The 14383-nt window shown below is 40.1% G+C and overlaps 1 protein-coding gene across 1 annotated transcript; it reads right to left on the bottom strand.

Moving 5' to 3' along the window:
• Window positions 1–4267: 4267 nt before the first annotated feature.
• Window positions 4268–8165, bottom strand: LOC147880068 (pentatricopeptide repeat-containing protein At1g11290, chloroplastic-like). The gene is made up of 2 exons (XM_087371651.1): window positions 8158–8165; window positions 4268–7260 (listed from the first exon to the last, which is right to left on the bottom strand). Exons 1-2 carry the CDS (start codon window positions 8163–8165, stop codon window positions 5073–5075), a joined length of 2196 nt encoding a protein of 731 aa, XP_087227777.1. The 3' UTR covers window positions 4268–5072.
• Window positions 8166–14383: the final 6218 nt, after the last annotated feature.

The raw sequence follows: 14383 nt of genomic DNA, 5'->3' as shown, positions 1-14383 counted from the left end.
TTAGCCCACCTTGAAAAACTTGACTGTGACTTAACATAACCAGATGTACTCAACCAAGGTTATAGACACTCAACCATGGTTAGTTCCTATCTTGCCACGTGTCAGATTCAAAACTAGACTTAGACAAAGTAACCTAACTACCACTTGGAGTAAGATCTACAGCGATGGCGATGGCGGCATTCCGCTATATTCCAGAGAAAACAAAGGAATTCTCTCGATCCGTGCAATGGCGAGGTCTTCTAGAAGAGGCAGAGCTTTCGGAGCTTGCGTGGCTGCTAGTTGCTGAGTGTGAAGGTTGAGCATTGGCTGGATACTGGAGCATAGACGATCAACTGAGGCGCTGAGCAGCCTTAGTCGATCAACGATGTCAACCGGTGGAGGTGGCGTGGATGATGATCTCCACAGCTGCAAGGTCGCGTGCGAGTCAGACGAGCTTGCAGAGAAGAGGCTAGGTGATCTAAAGCAATAGATGGTCGAGGGAACTTGGCGTTGTGTGCATGAGAGGTAAACGACGGCTCGTAGCTTTGGAGTAGTAGGTCATAGCTTCTTATTAGGAATCATGGCTTTTTGGATGGACGAGGAAGCCGTTGCTGTGGTTAGTTAGTCGTTTGGGAGCCAAGCTTTTGGAGTCGCGTGAGGCAAAAGAAGTCATAGGAGCTTGATGGTTGAGGCTCTTGATGCGACTGGGGATGGATGCAGCAAGGAGGCATCTAGAGGTGGCTGGCCTTACACAGAGAGTTCGGGCTTGTAGCTTCCTTGCTAAATTCTTTGAAGCTATAGAAGGTCGAGGCTTAGTTGCCTGAAGTCGTCTTGAAGAACTTCCCTCATAAACCTCTCATGGAGCAAAATCTCTCTTCCTGTCAGATCTCTCACAACACAGAGACTCTCTCTCTCTCGAACATGCTCTCTCTCTTTGGAAGAGAAGAAGAACTCACTCTCTTTCACAAAGGAATCACTCATGAACCTCTCAAGAAATATGAACGGACATTTCTAATGCATGCCACGAATTTCTCCAAGTAAAAGAGAACTCTCAATAAAAAATCTACATCTTATCTAGGAGAGCTAGGACCTAAGCTCTGATACCATGTTAAAGCACATAAACCGAGCTCTCCTATGGACTCTAATCTACTCTAATGACAACACTAATCTACGGTGGATGAATCCTAAGAGTGATCATGATTTATAACTCAAGTCAATTAGGTTCCAAGATAGATTAACTTGGACACATAAAGAGAATCTTGAGATAGTGCAAAGTGCTTGATTGATATTCCTTCAAATGAACCTCCCTTTTATAGGTGAGGGTACTTACATCCATTTGCTTGCTCACATGTGGGATATCTCCTCCATGCCATGTGGCAGCTTGTCCTTTACTCATACCTTTGCTCTACAAGTGCTCATGGCACCACAACTCTCAACATAGTACACTGGGTACTCGACTTCATACTCAAATGGCAAATCCACTTCCTCGGCTTGAAGTTGTTGTATTGGAACTGCCAGAGGAGCTGGATTTGATGCTCTTGGGTATGATTTCTTGAGTAATTGCGGGACATGTGTCCGAACGGGAACAGGATTCTGCCTCGGAGTTGAAGGCGCTTGTGCAAGTGCTGGTTGCCTATACACTAGTATGGGTGCTGGTTGGTATTGTTGAGGTCAAGGCGGGTTGTTGTGCATGTTGAAGATGCAATTATTTTCATCATGGCCATTAACTACACAAATATGGCACCACAACCTTGGCGGTGGATTTGCTTGTGTAGTGATCTTGGCTCTTAGGACCAGGCATTCATTTGCTGTATTCCTCTCTCTTGTATAGTCATCTATAAAAGCAAGTGCAAAATAAATTTACATAAATAACTTTAATAGTCATTTGGGCTAGCATGCAGGGCCCTTCACGGGAAGCCTCTTCTAGGAGGACTGTATTCCTACGAGTTTGGAGGGGTTCTCCCTTTTTCTCGGAGGGTTCTACAGGATTGAGATGGCAATTTCAGCCCCAATCCTTTCTTTTTGGCTTTTGAGCTTCTCATGCATTGCATGGTGTATCTCGTAGGGAGCTTGCTCTAACGGTTTTCTTTAATACTTAATAGAAGTCTCTTTTTGCCCAAAAAAAAAATCAACAAATAAAGTGACCCTTAGCTTTCGTATTATAATGTCCTTGGGTTAATTAATATTTGTGTGAAGAAATCATTCGAGGCCATATACTGAATTTGGTTGAATACGACATAAGTGTGAGTCAAGCTTGTATCAACCTTGCCGAATCACTTTCTTTAACCTTAGGTGTTGTCAATTCATGGAGTTCCTATAGAGTTCTTGTGATTAGATGGTATGCCTTCACACATACCTTTAAGATGATCTTTTATCCTTAATAAATCAGTTAACTACTAATAATTCATCCCAAATTCCCATAAACTATCTCCAAAGGAGTGCTATGTTTGGCTAGATGGTGCTTGGCTAAATGAATGGTGCTATTGTAAGAATATTCAACCATTCTTTCCTTAACGTGTGGATGATTCAGTACATAGCTATATAAAAATCCCAGTAAGACTTTATTAGTTTCTCAGCTTTAACCAATATCAAGATTATGCGAAATCCTAGTACCTACATTGCATCTAGGTTATCATATAGATCTTTTCTAAAATTGCTTGTAAATATCTTTATTTGAAGCAATCTCTCTTTGAAACTATGCTCAATTTAAAGCAACAGTTGTGGTAATAATAAACCTTGATACTTCTTTTGGTCATACTTTGAGTTTTGTATTTATATATGATCACACAAACTAAAAAATTCCCTTCTTGATTTGTGGCCCACAAGAATATCCTTCGAGTTGTTGGGAAGTAGGGGATATTCCCTTTGATTAGCAAATGGTGGATTATGACATTCCCGACTATACAGCTTTAATTTTGGTTCCATAAATAGTCATCCCAACTGTACTAAAACTTATGCCTCATTCAGTTTGAGTATGTTCAATCATCAACTAATTCTTTGCTGCAGTCTTCATCACGTGAACATGTTGGGATTTTTCATTGTAGGCGGTGTTGTCCCTTGTCCTTCCAATCTATGATGTCATGAAGAAGCTAATCTCTCAATCAAAAGTGTGGCTAGATTTATCATTGCCTAATCCCTTGGTCCTTCACATGGAAAGGGCTTGTCAACAACGCTCAAGTAATTAGAACCTCTAGGCTACGGTCATCATTGTACTTTGCAGCTTTGTTTCTCACTGAATTTATTATTTTGTGATTGTCTATTCAATAGTGATATGAGAATCGAGGGATTCTGCAGATGATGATGTCTCTGATTTTTGTCATGCTAGCCTTTTCTATCTCTTCCCGTACACCTATCATCTTCACCAAGCATATATTAAATTGCTTTAAAACCTTCAAGGCTATTCTATCTTTCCTTGTCATCCACATTCTCCTCGCACAGAGTGTGATTTTCAATAATCAAAATTATTGAATTTCTTGGATCAGATTTAAAACAGAATACTCATCAAACCTCACATGGATGTCATTAAAATTAGGGTATGAAGAAACCTGAAATAAAGTAATTAGATACAACATGAGTCTAAATAAGGACTACTCCCTAGCATGGCCTGAAATCCTCATATATTTTTTTAGTTGAGAAAATAATAGCTATAATGCTCGAGGATTCAAACCCTATAAAGCAAGTGTATTCAAAGGTCCAATATAAATATGCTACCTTTTACATAGGTATTTCACCCTAATCCTTCATAAACTTTCAAAGTTTTCCTAAAATAACAAAAATATATATTGTCCAACTACAAAACCCTCTTTTGGTATGTTGTACATATTTTTTAGAGGAATCCCTAGGCTGTAATGCAAAACATTTGCAGTTAATACGAAAGCTATAAATCCTGTAACACAGAGTAGCAAAAATATGGGAATATAAATGGACAAATAACAGATCTTTTGCTGTTTTAGAAACTACATACAGACACTTGTAGAAATAGCATTTTAAATCCTGTTTTATAACAAATCTGTGAGTCACTAAAGCCTCTTTGCTTTGGAGTTCCTTTTATGAACATTTTTGTTTCTGCTAGTGTCTACCAAGAATTGTGAGATTCTGTTTAGCTTATTCAGTAAATCATTTCAGCTTCTAACTTCCAGAGTCCACTTCTTGCTTCCTGCATGCATGCTTTTATTTCATCTATATTTGTCTATCCTTGTCTCCCAAGTGAGACCATTCTTCGCTTTGTTTGTTTGTTTAACCAACTCAGCTGCCAATCAAGATCAAATGTCAACCACAGCAACTCCCTTGTAGTGTTTGTTCTACTTATGCAACTCTCAACAATTCAATCCCTTTCCATATATAAAAGCAGCAATCCAACTTTCTCACTTTGGAGTTTATTACCACTGCCTTGTAAGCATTGCTCATTGCTCTTGCATTCAATTACAACGTTTATGCTTTCCACTGCTGTCTTTTCTTATGATTCAAAATCCATACACACTCTAGCTTCCAACTCCTTCTCTCACCTTAGCCCTTCTCTTCCTTCACACCCCGCCACTGGCAATTGTTGACTAAACGTCATCTCTCATCTCAACAATCAGTGCGCTCAATATTCAATGCTCTTCTGTTTTGCGTTGCTTGTATGCTGCCTATAGCTTCTAGTTTCCACCTAGCACATTGAGATTCCACTGTGCTTGTTTGGTTGACGCCTTCAGATTCCAGGTTCCCACCATGGGACTACATTGGGCACACACCCTGTTGTGTTTCTCAATCCTGAGCAAAATATTTCAGTTCAGGGTAGTTATGCTCACTTAACAGAGGAAGGTGTCGCCAGAAAAGAACCCCTGCTCTCCTGCGCATCGTATTCCATCTCTTCTCCCCCGTGCTGTATTGGATTTAACTTTTGCAACCCTCAACCATTTTATTTTGCCATAAGAGGGTCATTCACTGCAGAAGGTCCTTCTCCATATGGCCTCTGCATTGTCTGTAAACAGATCATCAATTATGCCCCGTAAGGGCACAAACTGTTCTTGAAATGATGGAGACAGTACACATATACCGTCCTTCAATCCTGAACAAGATTCAACCGTTAAATCACGGGCAGCATTTTGTCCCTATGTGAAGTTACCCTGTAATATGGTTTCCTCATAAGAGCTGGATCTCAAGACCAAATCTACATTTGGCACATGCCCTTTCCCCTTTAGACGTGAATTCCACATTCCTAGGATTGCTGCAATTTTCTTACTTCGGTTGTTACCCACCACAAACTCATGCACATTCTTGTCCACCTCTATCAAAGCACTTGCAGGGCTTTTCTTCGCCCCTGCATGTTTCCTCAGCTCCTCTATCCTGTATGCATCATCCTGCCTACCAGCACTTGCATAGATGCCTGCCATGAGTACATATGCAGCAGCAAATTCCGGATTCATCTTGATAAGCTGTGCAAAGCATCTTAGCCCTAGCTCTGTTTCCCCATATGTTTTGCAAGCACTGAGCAAAGCAGTCCACATGTCTTGAGACGGATGACACCACATGGCTACAAAAAAGTCTTCTGCCTCATACAAATGTCCTGATCGTGCAAGTAGATCAATCATGCAAGTATAATGATCTACTGTCGGTTCAATGCCATGTTCTTCTGTCATTGCCTTGAAACACTCCTGGCCTTCGATTACCAGATTGGAATGGCTACATGCAGTAAGAAGAGATGTAAATGTGATAGCATTAGGCTTTACGTCCTGTTCCTGCATGCCCTTGAAAATTTGTACAGCCATGTTACCTTCATGGTAAATAGCATATCCCTTTATCATTACATTCCATGCAGCAACATCTCGAACTGGCAGCTTGCCAAAGACTTGATTTGCTTCTGAAAGCAAGCCACATTTGGCATACATGTTGACCAAAGAGCTACCAACAACAAAATCTATTTCAAATCTCTTTTGTGTGATCTGAGCATGTATTTCTCGCCCCTTGTCTATGGCCCCTATGCCCCCACAAGCTTTCAAGACACTAACGTATGTCGAAGCACCAGGAGAAACACCCTCCACTTGCATCTGCTCAAAACATTTCACTGCTGCAAGACCAGGTCCATGTTCAGCATAACCTGCGATAAGTGTGTTCCACAACACAACATCATGAACTGGCAACTTGTCAAAAACTTCCTGTGCCTCTAAGACCGAGCCACATTTGGCATACATGTCAACCAACGTGCTGCCAACCAAAACTTCGCTTTCAAATCCCGTTTGTGCAATCTCTGCATGTATTTCTCGGCCCTTGTGTATGGCTCCTATTAAGCCACAAGCTTTTAAGACACAAACAAATGTGACAGAATCCACATAGCTGCCCTCTAGTTGCATCTGTTCAAAACATGTCAGTGCTTCCTGACCAAGTCCATGTTCAGCATATGCTGCAATCAATGCAACCCATGAGACAAGACTTCGAACTGGCAACTTCTCAAAGACTTCCCATGCTTCTGCGAGGGAGCCACACTTGGCATACATGCTGACCAAAGTGTTGCCTACGGAAACATCTCTTCCAAATCCCCTTCGTGCAATCTCAGCATGTGCTTCTCGGCCCTTGCTTATGGCTCCTATGCTGCCACAAGCTTTCAATGCACAAACAAAGGTGACAGCATCAGGAGGGATGCCCTCCTGTTGCATCTGGTCAAGACATTCCAGTGCGTCCTGACCAAGTCCATGTTCAGCATATCTAGCGATTAGTGTGTTCCACAAGACAACATCACGAGCTGGCAGTTTGTCAAATATTTGTCGTGCTTCAACAATTGAACCACATTTGGAATACATGTCAACCAATGTACTGCAGACAAAAATATCTTTTTCAAATCGGTTTTGTGCAATATCAGCATGAATCTCTCGGCCTTTGTCTATGTCTTTCAAACCAGCACAAGCTTTAAGTAGAACAGTGAGAGTATACCTACTAGGAGGTACACTGTCCTCTTGCATTTTCTGGTACAGTTTGAGAGCATGCTGCGTTTGCCCACATTGATTATACCCTGATATAAGGTATGTCCACGAATGCTCATTCCGATGAACCAATCTGTTGAAAACCAGCTGGGCATCGGAGACACTTCCACATTCCACAAGCATTGGCACAATGTAGTTCCCGATAGCATTATGAGCTTCCAGCCCATTTTTGCAAATGTTTGCATGCAGACGCTTTGCAAGAGCTAGAATTTTTATTTTCCTGCATTTCTGCAAGATAACAAGAAAATTTTCAACCGAAGGGAGCTGCACCATCCGGTCCAGAATTACGAGTGTCTCCTCTAAGCTCAGCATCTCCCAACCACTGCCGTCTCACCAATTTTGTTACTCTAGATCTAAAGCCTTACAACGGTGCTAGCTCGAAGCCAGTGTATCCTGAGTTTGGGCAAGCGCATGTGTAAGCATAAACAAGCAAATCAAAGTAGGATACATGACTTATATTAACTTATGATAGTTTAGATTGCCTCCCTTATACTTCAAGAGGTGAGATTCTTTCGAAATAGAGGAACAGGAATATGTTAGAAACAGGGGAAGTTGAGAAATGTGTGAGGAGGAGAGGGAAGGACAGTTAATGCTGAAGGAATGCTGTTTGGTTAGTATTGAGAGGGATTGAAATCATTAACCATGGAATGGCCAAGATAAGAATAGTACATCTTCCTTCTAAAGTAGAATACAGTGAAATTGCAATTCACGTGGGCATATGAGTTGATTTACATCAAGTATTTAGGGCCCAAATGTTCATAACACAAACATTCTTTTGCAACGATGTGACAATAAAGATTTGACCGGTTCCCCGTTTTGAGCTTCTTTTTTCTCAGCATATCTCTACCTGGATTTTTTCAGAGTAGCTAGTTTGCTACTCGAACTTCACGGATCTCTCTCAAGAGAAAGATATGCGTCTGCACCAAATGTTTTGGTGAGCTTAAGGGGTATAAGTTTTAAAGAGAATGCTCCAGATTTCAGACAGTGGATAGTTCTTTTACGGCCGAGCAAAGGTTTGACGACCTAGCAGACCCTTGGATCTCTGCCATTCTGCAACCAGATTCAGTTCCGAAACCGGAGGCTCGTGGCCGCGAATAAAACTGTATAGGAATGAGGTGAAGCAGGGTACAATCCGGTATTGAACATGCACGTGTGCACGTGTGTGCATGCTTGAGAGACACTAGCATTAGGGCTGTTTACATACTCCAGCCGCCCATACCTGCCCATGGTATCTCGCATGTGGTCTAGACTTGGGCGAGCAATCTTGCCCATCCATGATCCATGGAGTGCCCCTGGTGCTCTACCAATAGGTTCTAGACACCAAGTCTTTAAGACAATTGGAACCTCGGGAGGCGTCCTATGAAAGACTGTTTTATCCTCAAGGCCTAAGATCACGATTCGGAAACGATTCACTTTCTATCTCCTCAAGTCGTTTGAGAGCTACTTCTTCCAATGTGTAAACACCCTTAGTACAATATCAAATTTGAAATGTAGATCTTGAAGTTCAATTCGCGTTTACCTCATGCCCAAGAACCGTAAGTGGGATGCAATGTGTGTAGATTATTAGAGCGAGCATAGAGCATCGCCACATCGAAAATGAAACAATTAAGTCTAATAAATCACAAAGAGTCTCCATCTCCATTTTTCTGAGAGAACTCCCCAGCCAAAATCAATATACCCATCGATGTTCATCTAGGAAGGTGATGAGAGATTCTAAACACAGCACCAAAAACAATGTGAGCAAAGGAACGTGATTGGAAGGGAGGAACTTCTTCCTAAGTACTATTGGCATTTTTATCAACTCTATGAATCAGCCTATTCGTTATGCACTATAGCACTGAACTATAAGCCATCTTGGTGTCAAATCCAAAGCTCATCGAAACAGCGAAGAGGATGTGATTTCTAACGTGTTCTTAGGTCTCACTAGCTACATTTATGTTGGGGGTGACTTTATGAGCTATGCATGAGTGCCAAAGTCAACTTTGGGTAAGAATACCCATCACGATTCATGTAAAAGCTTTAACTTGCTAGACTGATGTTAGCGAGTGGTGGTGACTTAAGGAGTTGAGTGGGGAAGTGTTAGTTAGAGATTTTCCTTTGTGTGGTAATTCATATGACAATGCACCTGGGTGCAAATCGTAATGAGAACTATAGCCCTAGGTAAGGGAAGAGGACCAACTACTTGTAATGAAAGGGATCCATCGAGATTAGCTTGGCATGCTCATGCACTTGGGGGGTCACTTATCAAGTGCCTTCAAGATAGTATTAAAACCCCTTATCTATAAATTGTAAGGCATTAAAATGACCCCTTTATCTATTCAAACGTATGATTTTTTTAAATATCCCAATTAAAAAACCCCTTCTATAGTATATTCTGTAAAAATTCAAGAGATTTTGTTATTTGAACACCTACCCCCCGCCCCACCTGCCCTCCCCCCCCCCCCCCCTCCCACTCCTGAGCTCATGCAAAAGTCACAAAACGATCCCCAACATAGACATAGCTGGTGTAACCTAAGAACTTGTTAGCAATCACATCCTTAGGTGATTCAATGAGCTTCATATTTGACACCAAGATGGCTCAAAGTCTATTTGTAGTTTAGTGATGTATAAGCTACTCTCAATACCTTCCTAAATGAATTATTGGATATTGTTGCTTGAAGTTGATTTTGGTGCTCATGCATAGCTATGTTGGTGTAACCTAAGAACATATTAAAAATCACATCCGCTTGTGTAATTCAATGAGCTTCAAATTGATGCCAAGATGTCTTGCAGATTATTGGTAGTGTGAAAGGAATAGACTGATTTATAGAGTTGATACAACTGCCAATACATTCTTTACCATGGAACAAGCTCCTGCCTTTTTTATCATGTCAGAATGCTGACATTGTTTTTGGTGTAGTGTTTCATTAAATGTTGAGTGAAAGTGTGCAGGATATAGATCTTGATTCCATGATTGCAACACTTGTAGAGGATGATCCGCTCAAACATTTATTTTGGATTGCAAATGTGATTGGTTTGATCGGATCAAAGTCTAGAGGTATTGACTAAGAGTCACAACTCATACAATGGAAAGTACACCACTGAAGTAGTGGCAAATACTCATGTGGCGGGGAAAGTGAAGAGGCAAATACTCATGTGGCAGTGGAAAACAAAGAGAGCAAATAATCAACCTCATATAAGTGTGCTTATTCTTGATGAGGTTGATACATTGTTTAACTCCTCTATCTTCAAGTGATCATCATGTTAATAGTGAGGAATGCATGGGGGGCGGATATAGAGGAGGATGCAATGGATGATGATTTCTAATATCTTTTGTATGATTGTTGGACTACACATATATAAAAGATATATTTTAAAGACTAGGTATTTGAGTGTATAATAATTTGAGATCATTGTACCTTTTCCCATGTGCATACCATGGTTCAATGGAAAATGTGCTTATTTTTATGGAGTAAAATATCCTAAAATTATTTAAAAATTAATGGTATGAAAAGGAATTAGCAAACATATTTGGTAAGATTCATGAACTTTTTAGTTTCAAGGGTGTTTCTCAACTTGTTTTGGGTAAATCATAGAGCTTCAAGCTTGTAAAACTGAAGCAAGGTCAAGGGGGGCACTCATCTATTCACACCTTTATCTCAAACTACTAAGTTGTGCCAGACATTCACCATTTAAGACTGTCAGAGTTAGCAAAACATACATAAATAGATTGGGGTGTCAGGAAACCATTATTAATACCAGAAAACATACATAAATAGAATGGGGTGTGAAGAAATCATTGAGGAAATAACAAAGTAGAACAGTCACAACATGAACATTGTAAAGCAACAAATGATTTAAAGAAATTTTCTTCATGAATAAAGTTATGCCATATAAAGACTGGAACCCAACAGGGAGTCGATCTTTGCAAGCAAGTGGCCCATATAAATACTGGAACCCAACAGAGAGTTGGACTTTGCAAGCAAGTCAATCTTTGTCACTGCAGTGGCAGTGTAGGCTACAGGCAATGTGCCCTCTAAGTTAGCCAATTTTTGTGTATCTGGTCTATTTTCTTTTGGGTTGACGACCCATTAATGCAAGCCGATTAGTTTCTTTAAAAATATATATATTTTTTAAAGTTATGCCATACACATTATTGCCTTTTAGTGTTAACCATGACCTTAGCACATGAGTAATTAATCAATGAAATAAATATAACCTGGTTCTAATCAAGAGGCTTATTTTAGCATAGGCATATATTTTCTTGAGTCCAAAATCTAGCAAAAGTTCTCTTAGTTGTTTTACAATAGCATCATGACGGACTATCCTAGTAGTCCTATTTGAACACATTCACAATGACCCCTACAAAATTGATTTCAATCCCTTTAGATCATAAGGTTTCTTGCAATGTGCATATTGACAAGGCATGAATGATGGAAAAAAATTCAAATGGCAGATTCACTAGCACTTCTCTTCCACTTCCTTAAATTTCCACACATAAGGATGGTAGCTTTAGTGCGAGATTGTAAGCAAAGTCTTCTATAGATGTGACCACCACCTTCCAAAGCTAAAAAATGGTCCAAGAATTAAGCAACAATTCATGACAAGTTAATAAGTAGAAAATGATAGAATTTTGATTCTAAGATATAGACGCAACGTACTTGTAGCAATAGTCAATTGATTTGTATTTTCTATTAAACTATGATTAAAAATAGTAGAAATATGAGTCTAACAAATAGCAACAACCTACATAGAGTAAGCGCTGATTGATATTTATTGTCTACCAAACTGTGTTGAAGAAGCAAAATAGAGAGAAAGTTTCAAGTCTCTAATAAATGGGTTTCTCTTTACAGGGGAACTCAGTGTAAAAACAAATGTCTTGCTAATTAAGGAAGATAGACATATGGTAAAGACAATTCCAACCAGAAATTTTCCTCATTGGAAAATTTATAACATTGATTTGTTTTTCATGTCTAGAAGAATGGTAGTTAAGATTTTATTTGAAGATAGGTAGCTTTTCTATCATGTCTTGAACTTATGGGGTGGGTTTCATGCTTTCAAGTAGGGTATTTTTAGCTTGAAATAGAGTTTCTTCAAGGGCTTGCTGGATATGCTTTGTTTAAGATGGACTTCCCTCAATACTCCAGCATTTGCAGCAAGCTAATTTGGTATTAACATCGTATTAGAGAATTTGGGAACATCCCAATACTTTGGAAATCTTACTTTCAATGTATTTAAGTTATATCTTGAACACAAAGTGTTGAAATGTAATAGATCAAGTGAATTTCAAACCTACTCTTCAATATCTCTCCAATAATATGTCCTATGAGGGGTTTCAACAAATCCTTGAAATGATCATCCATGTTCCCATTTTTTAGTGGGAATTGGGATTTTCCCAAATTTCCTAATATGGTGTTTATTCCAAATGAGTTGCAATCATAGTAAACATAAAAAGGATGCATCAATAGAGATGGAGAGATTCTAAAGGGAGGTGATTATAGTTGAAGTGATGCTAAGAGATCGGTTTTTCCTTCTTCTTTGTATGGCTTGATTGCCTCTAAATAAAGAATGATCTCTAGTAGGGTTTGAGGATACATATAGATGATAAGACATGGATTAACGTGAGAATATGATGGAGTTTAAAGAGGGTCAATTCTATGAATAAAGGGACATACTATTGGAATAACTGAAAAATTTGTGAAACGTAAAGAGGAAAATGGTCTCATTATCTACAGAGCTTGATGGTAATGATGGACCAAGATTGTTTCTTGAAACTATAGGCGAGCTACATTTCAATTGAAACACTGCTGCTAAATCTATTGTATGCAAATAGAGATGGTGGATGGTGTATGTGAGAAGTTTTCATTACTGAAGCATGAAATACTAGGAAATTTTTTGCTTCAAGCCAAAAGTCCTATATAACATTGTATTCAAAAAATTTGGACTTGTATAAAGTATGATTCCAAAACTAGACTAAATACAAGTCAAATTTTTTTAATATCATAGTCCCATGGCTTTTTTTCCAAATATTTCAAAACAAATATTGCAATATTGGTTGAAACTTTACACACCCACTTGCATAGAGTAACCATTGACAATTTTTCTAGCAAACTTTGAACCCAAAATTTATTGAAATTACCAAATACTAGATAAGATTACAAAATAACCTTCTATGATTAACCAAATAATTATACTTTGGTCATTACATAGTTTTGAACCAAAGTCCTAAGTATGTCAAGATGACTTGTTCTCCTGGAGAGATGGTGTACATATACACCTTCTTGGTGTTAAAATACACCGTTTAAGTGCATGTCTTTCTCAATTACAATTGGATGCTTGCTTATTTCAACCAACTTTATTATGAAGGGGGGGAGGCTTGTCCCCCTACTACTCTCACTGGGGAATCCAAGTGGAAGAAAAAAATGCATGTAGAGAAGAGAACTTTTGATTGCACACACACACTATAAATTTGATATCTATCATAAGATTTTCCCAAAAAATTACATTTTAATAATCTTTTCTCAAAAAAGAAATTTCCCCAAAAAAATCTATATATTTTTTAAAAATGTTTATTTTGAAAATCAAAAAAAGTTTTGCAAATGAAACAATTTATCCAAAAAAGAACACCCACATGTGGCATGCGCCACATGTGCGGGGAGAACCCCTACATGCAACATGCGCCACATGTGGGGAGAAGGAGGGAGTGAGGGGCGAGTAGGAGAGGGAGGGACGGAGTAGGCACTTCACATGTGATGTGGGTGTGGGGGAGAGGGAGGGAGGGAGGGGAGAGGGTGACACAGAGGGGAGGGGTGGGGGGGAGAGAGGGGGTACATAAGGGGGAGAGGGAGTGAGTGAGGGGGGAGTAGGGAGAGGGAGATTTGGGAGAGGGAAGGTGAGGGAAAGGGAGAGCGGGGAGCGAACAAGAGGGGAGAGGAAAAGTGAGGGAGGGGGGATTTGCCAAAGAGAGAGAGAGAGAGAGAGAGAGAGAGAGAGAGCCACATGTGCCCCCCCCTAGCCTCGTGCCCCCCCAAAAGACATGTGGCTATATGATATAGGTTTCAAAACAAAATTCAAAAAATTTCCTGCCATTCCTCACTTCCCTAATTTGAAATTCGAAAAAAAAAATCCCGCCATCCCTCTCTTCCTAACTTGAAATCTATGGTGGGACAGAGGAGAGAGGGGAGGGGAGTCAAGGAGAGAATCCCTCTCCTTGACTCCCCTCCCCTCTCTCCTTTGTCCCCCCTCTCCTCCTCTCTCTCAACTCCCATCACTCACCTGTTCTCTCCTCTCTCTCATGTTGCCCCTTCCCCCTCCCCTCCCCTTCCCTCCTCTCCACCCTTTCTCTCACGTCGCCCCTCTCCTCTCCTCCCTTCTACTCTCTCATGTGGCTCACCTCTCTCCTCTTGGCTCCCCTCCCCCCTATCTCTCATGTCACTCACCTCTTCGCTACTCTCTCTCACATCTCT

This window comes from Dipteris shenzhenensis, chromosome 33, assembly GCF_047967505.1.
Source record: "Dipteris shenzhenensis isolate YYH24624 ecotype China chromosome 33, Dip_SZ_1.0, whole genome shotgun sequence".
Lineage (NCBI taxonomy): Eukaryota > Viridiplantae > Streptophyta > Polypodiopsida > Gleicheniales > Dipteridaceae > Dipteris > Dipteris shenzhenensis.
The sequence above is the reverse complement of the archived record's forward strand: the minus strand, read 5'-3'. Positions and strand labels throughout refer to the sequence as shown.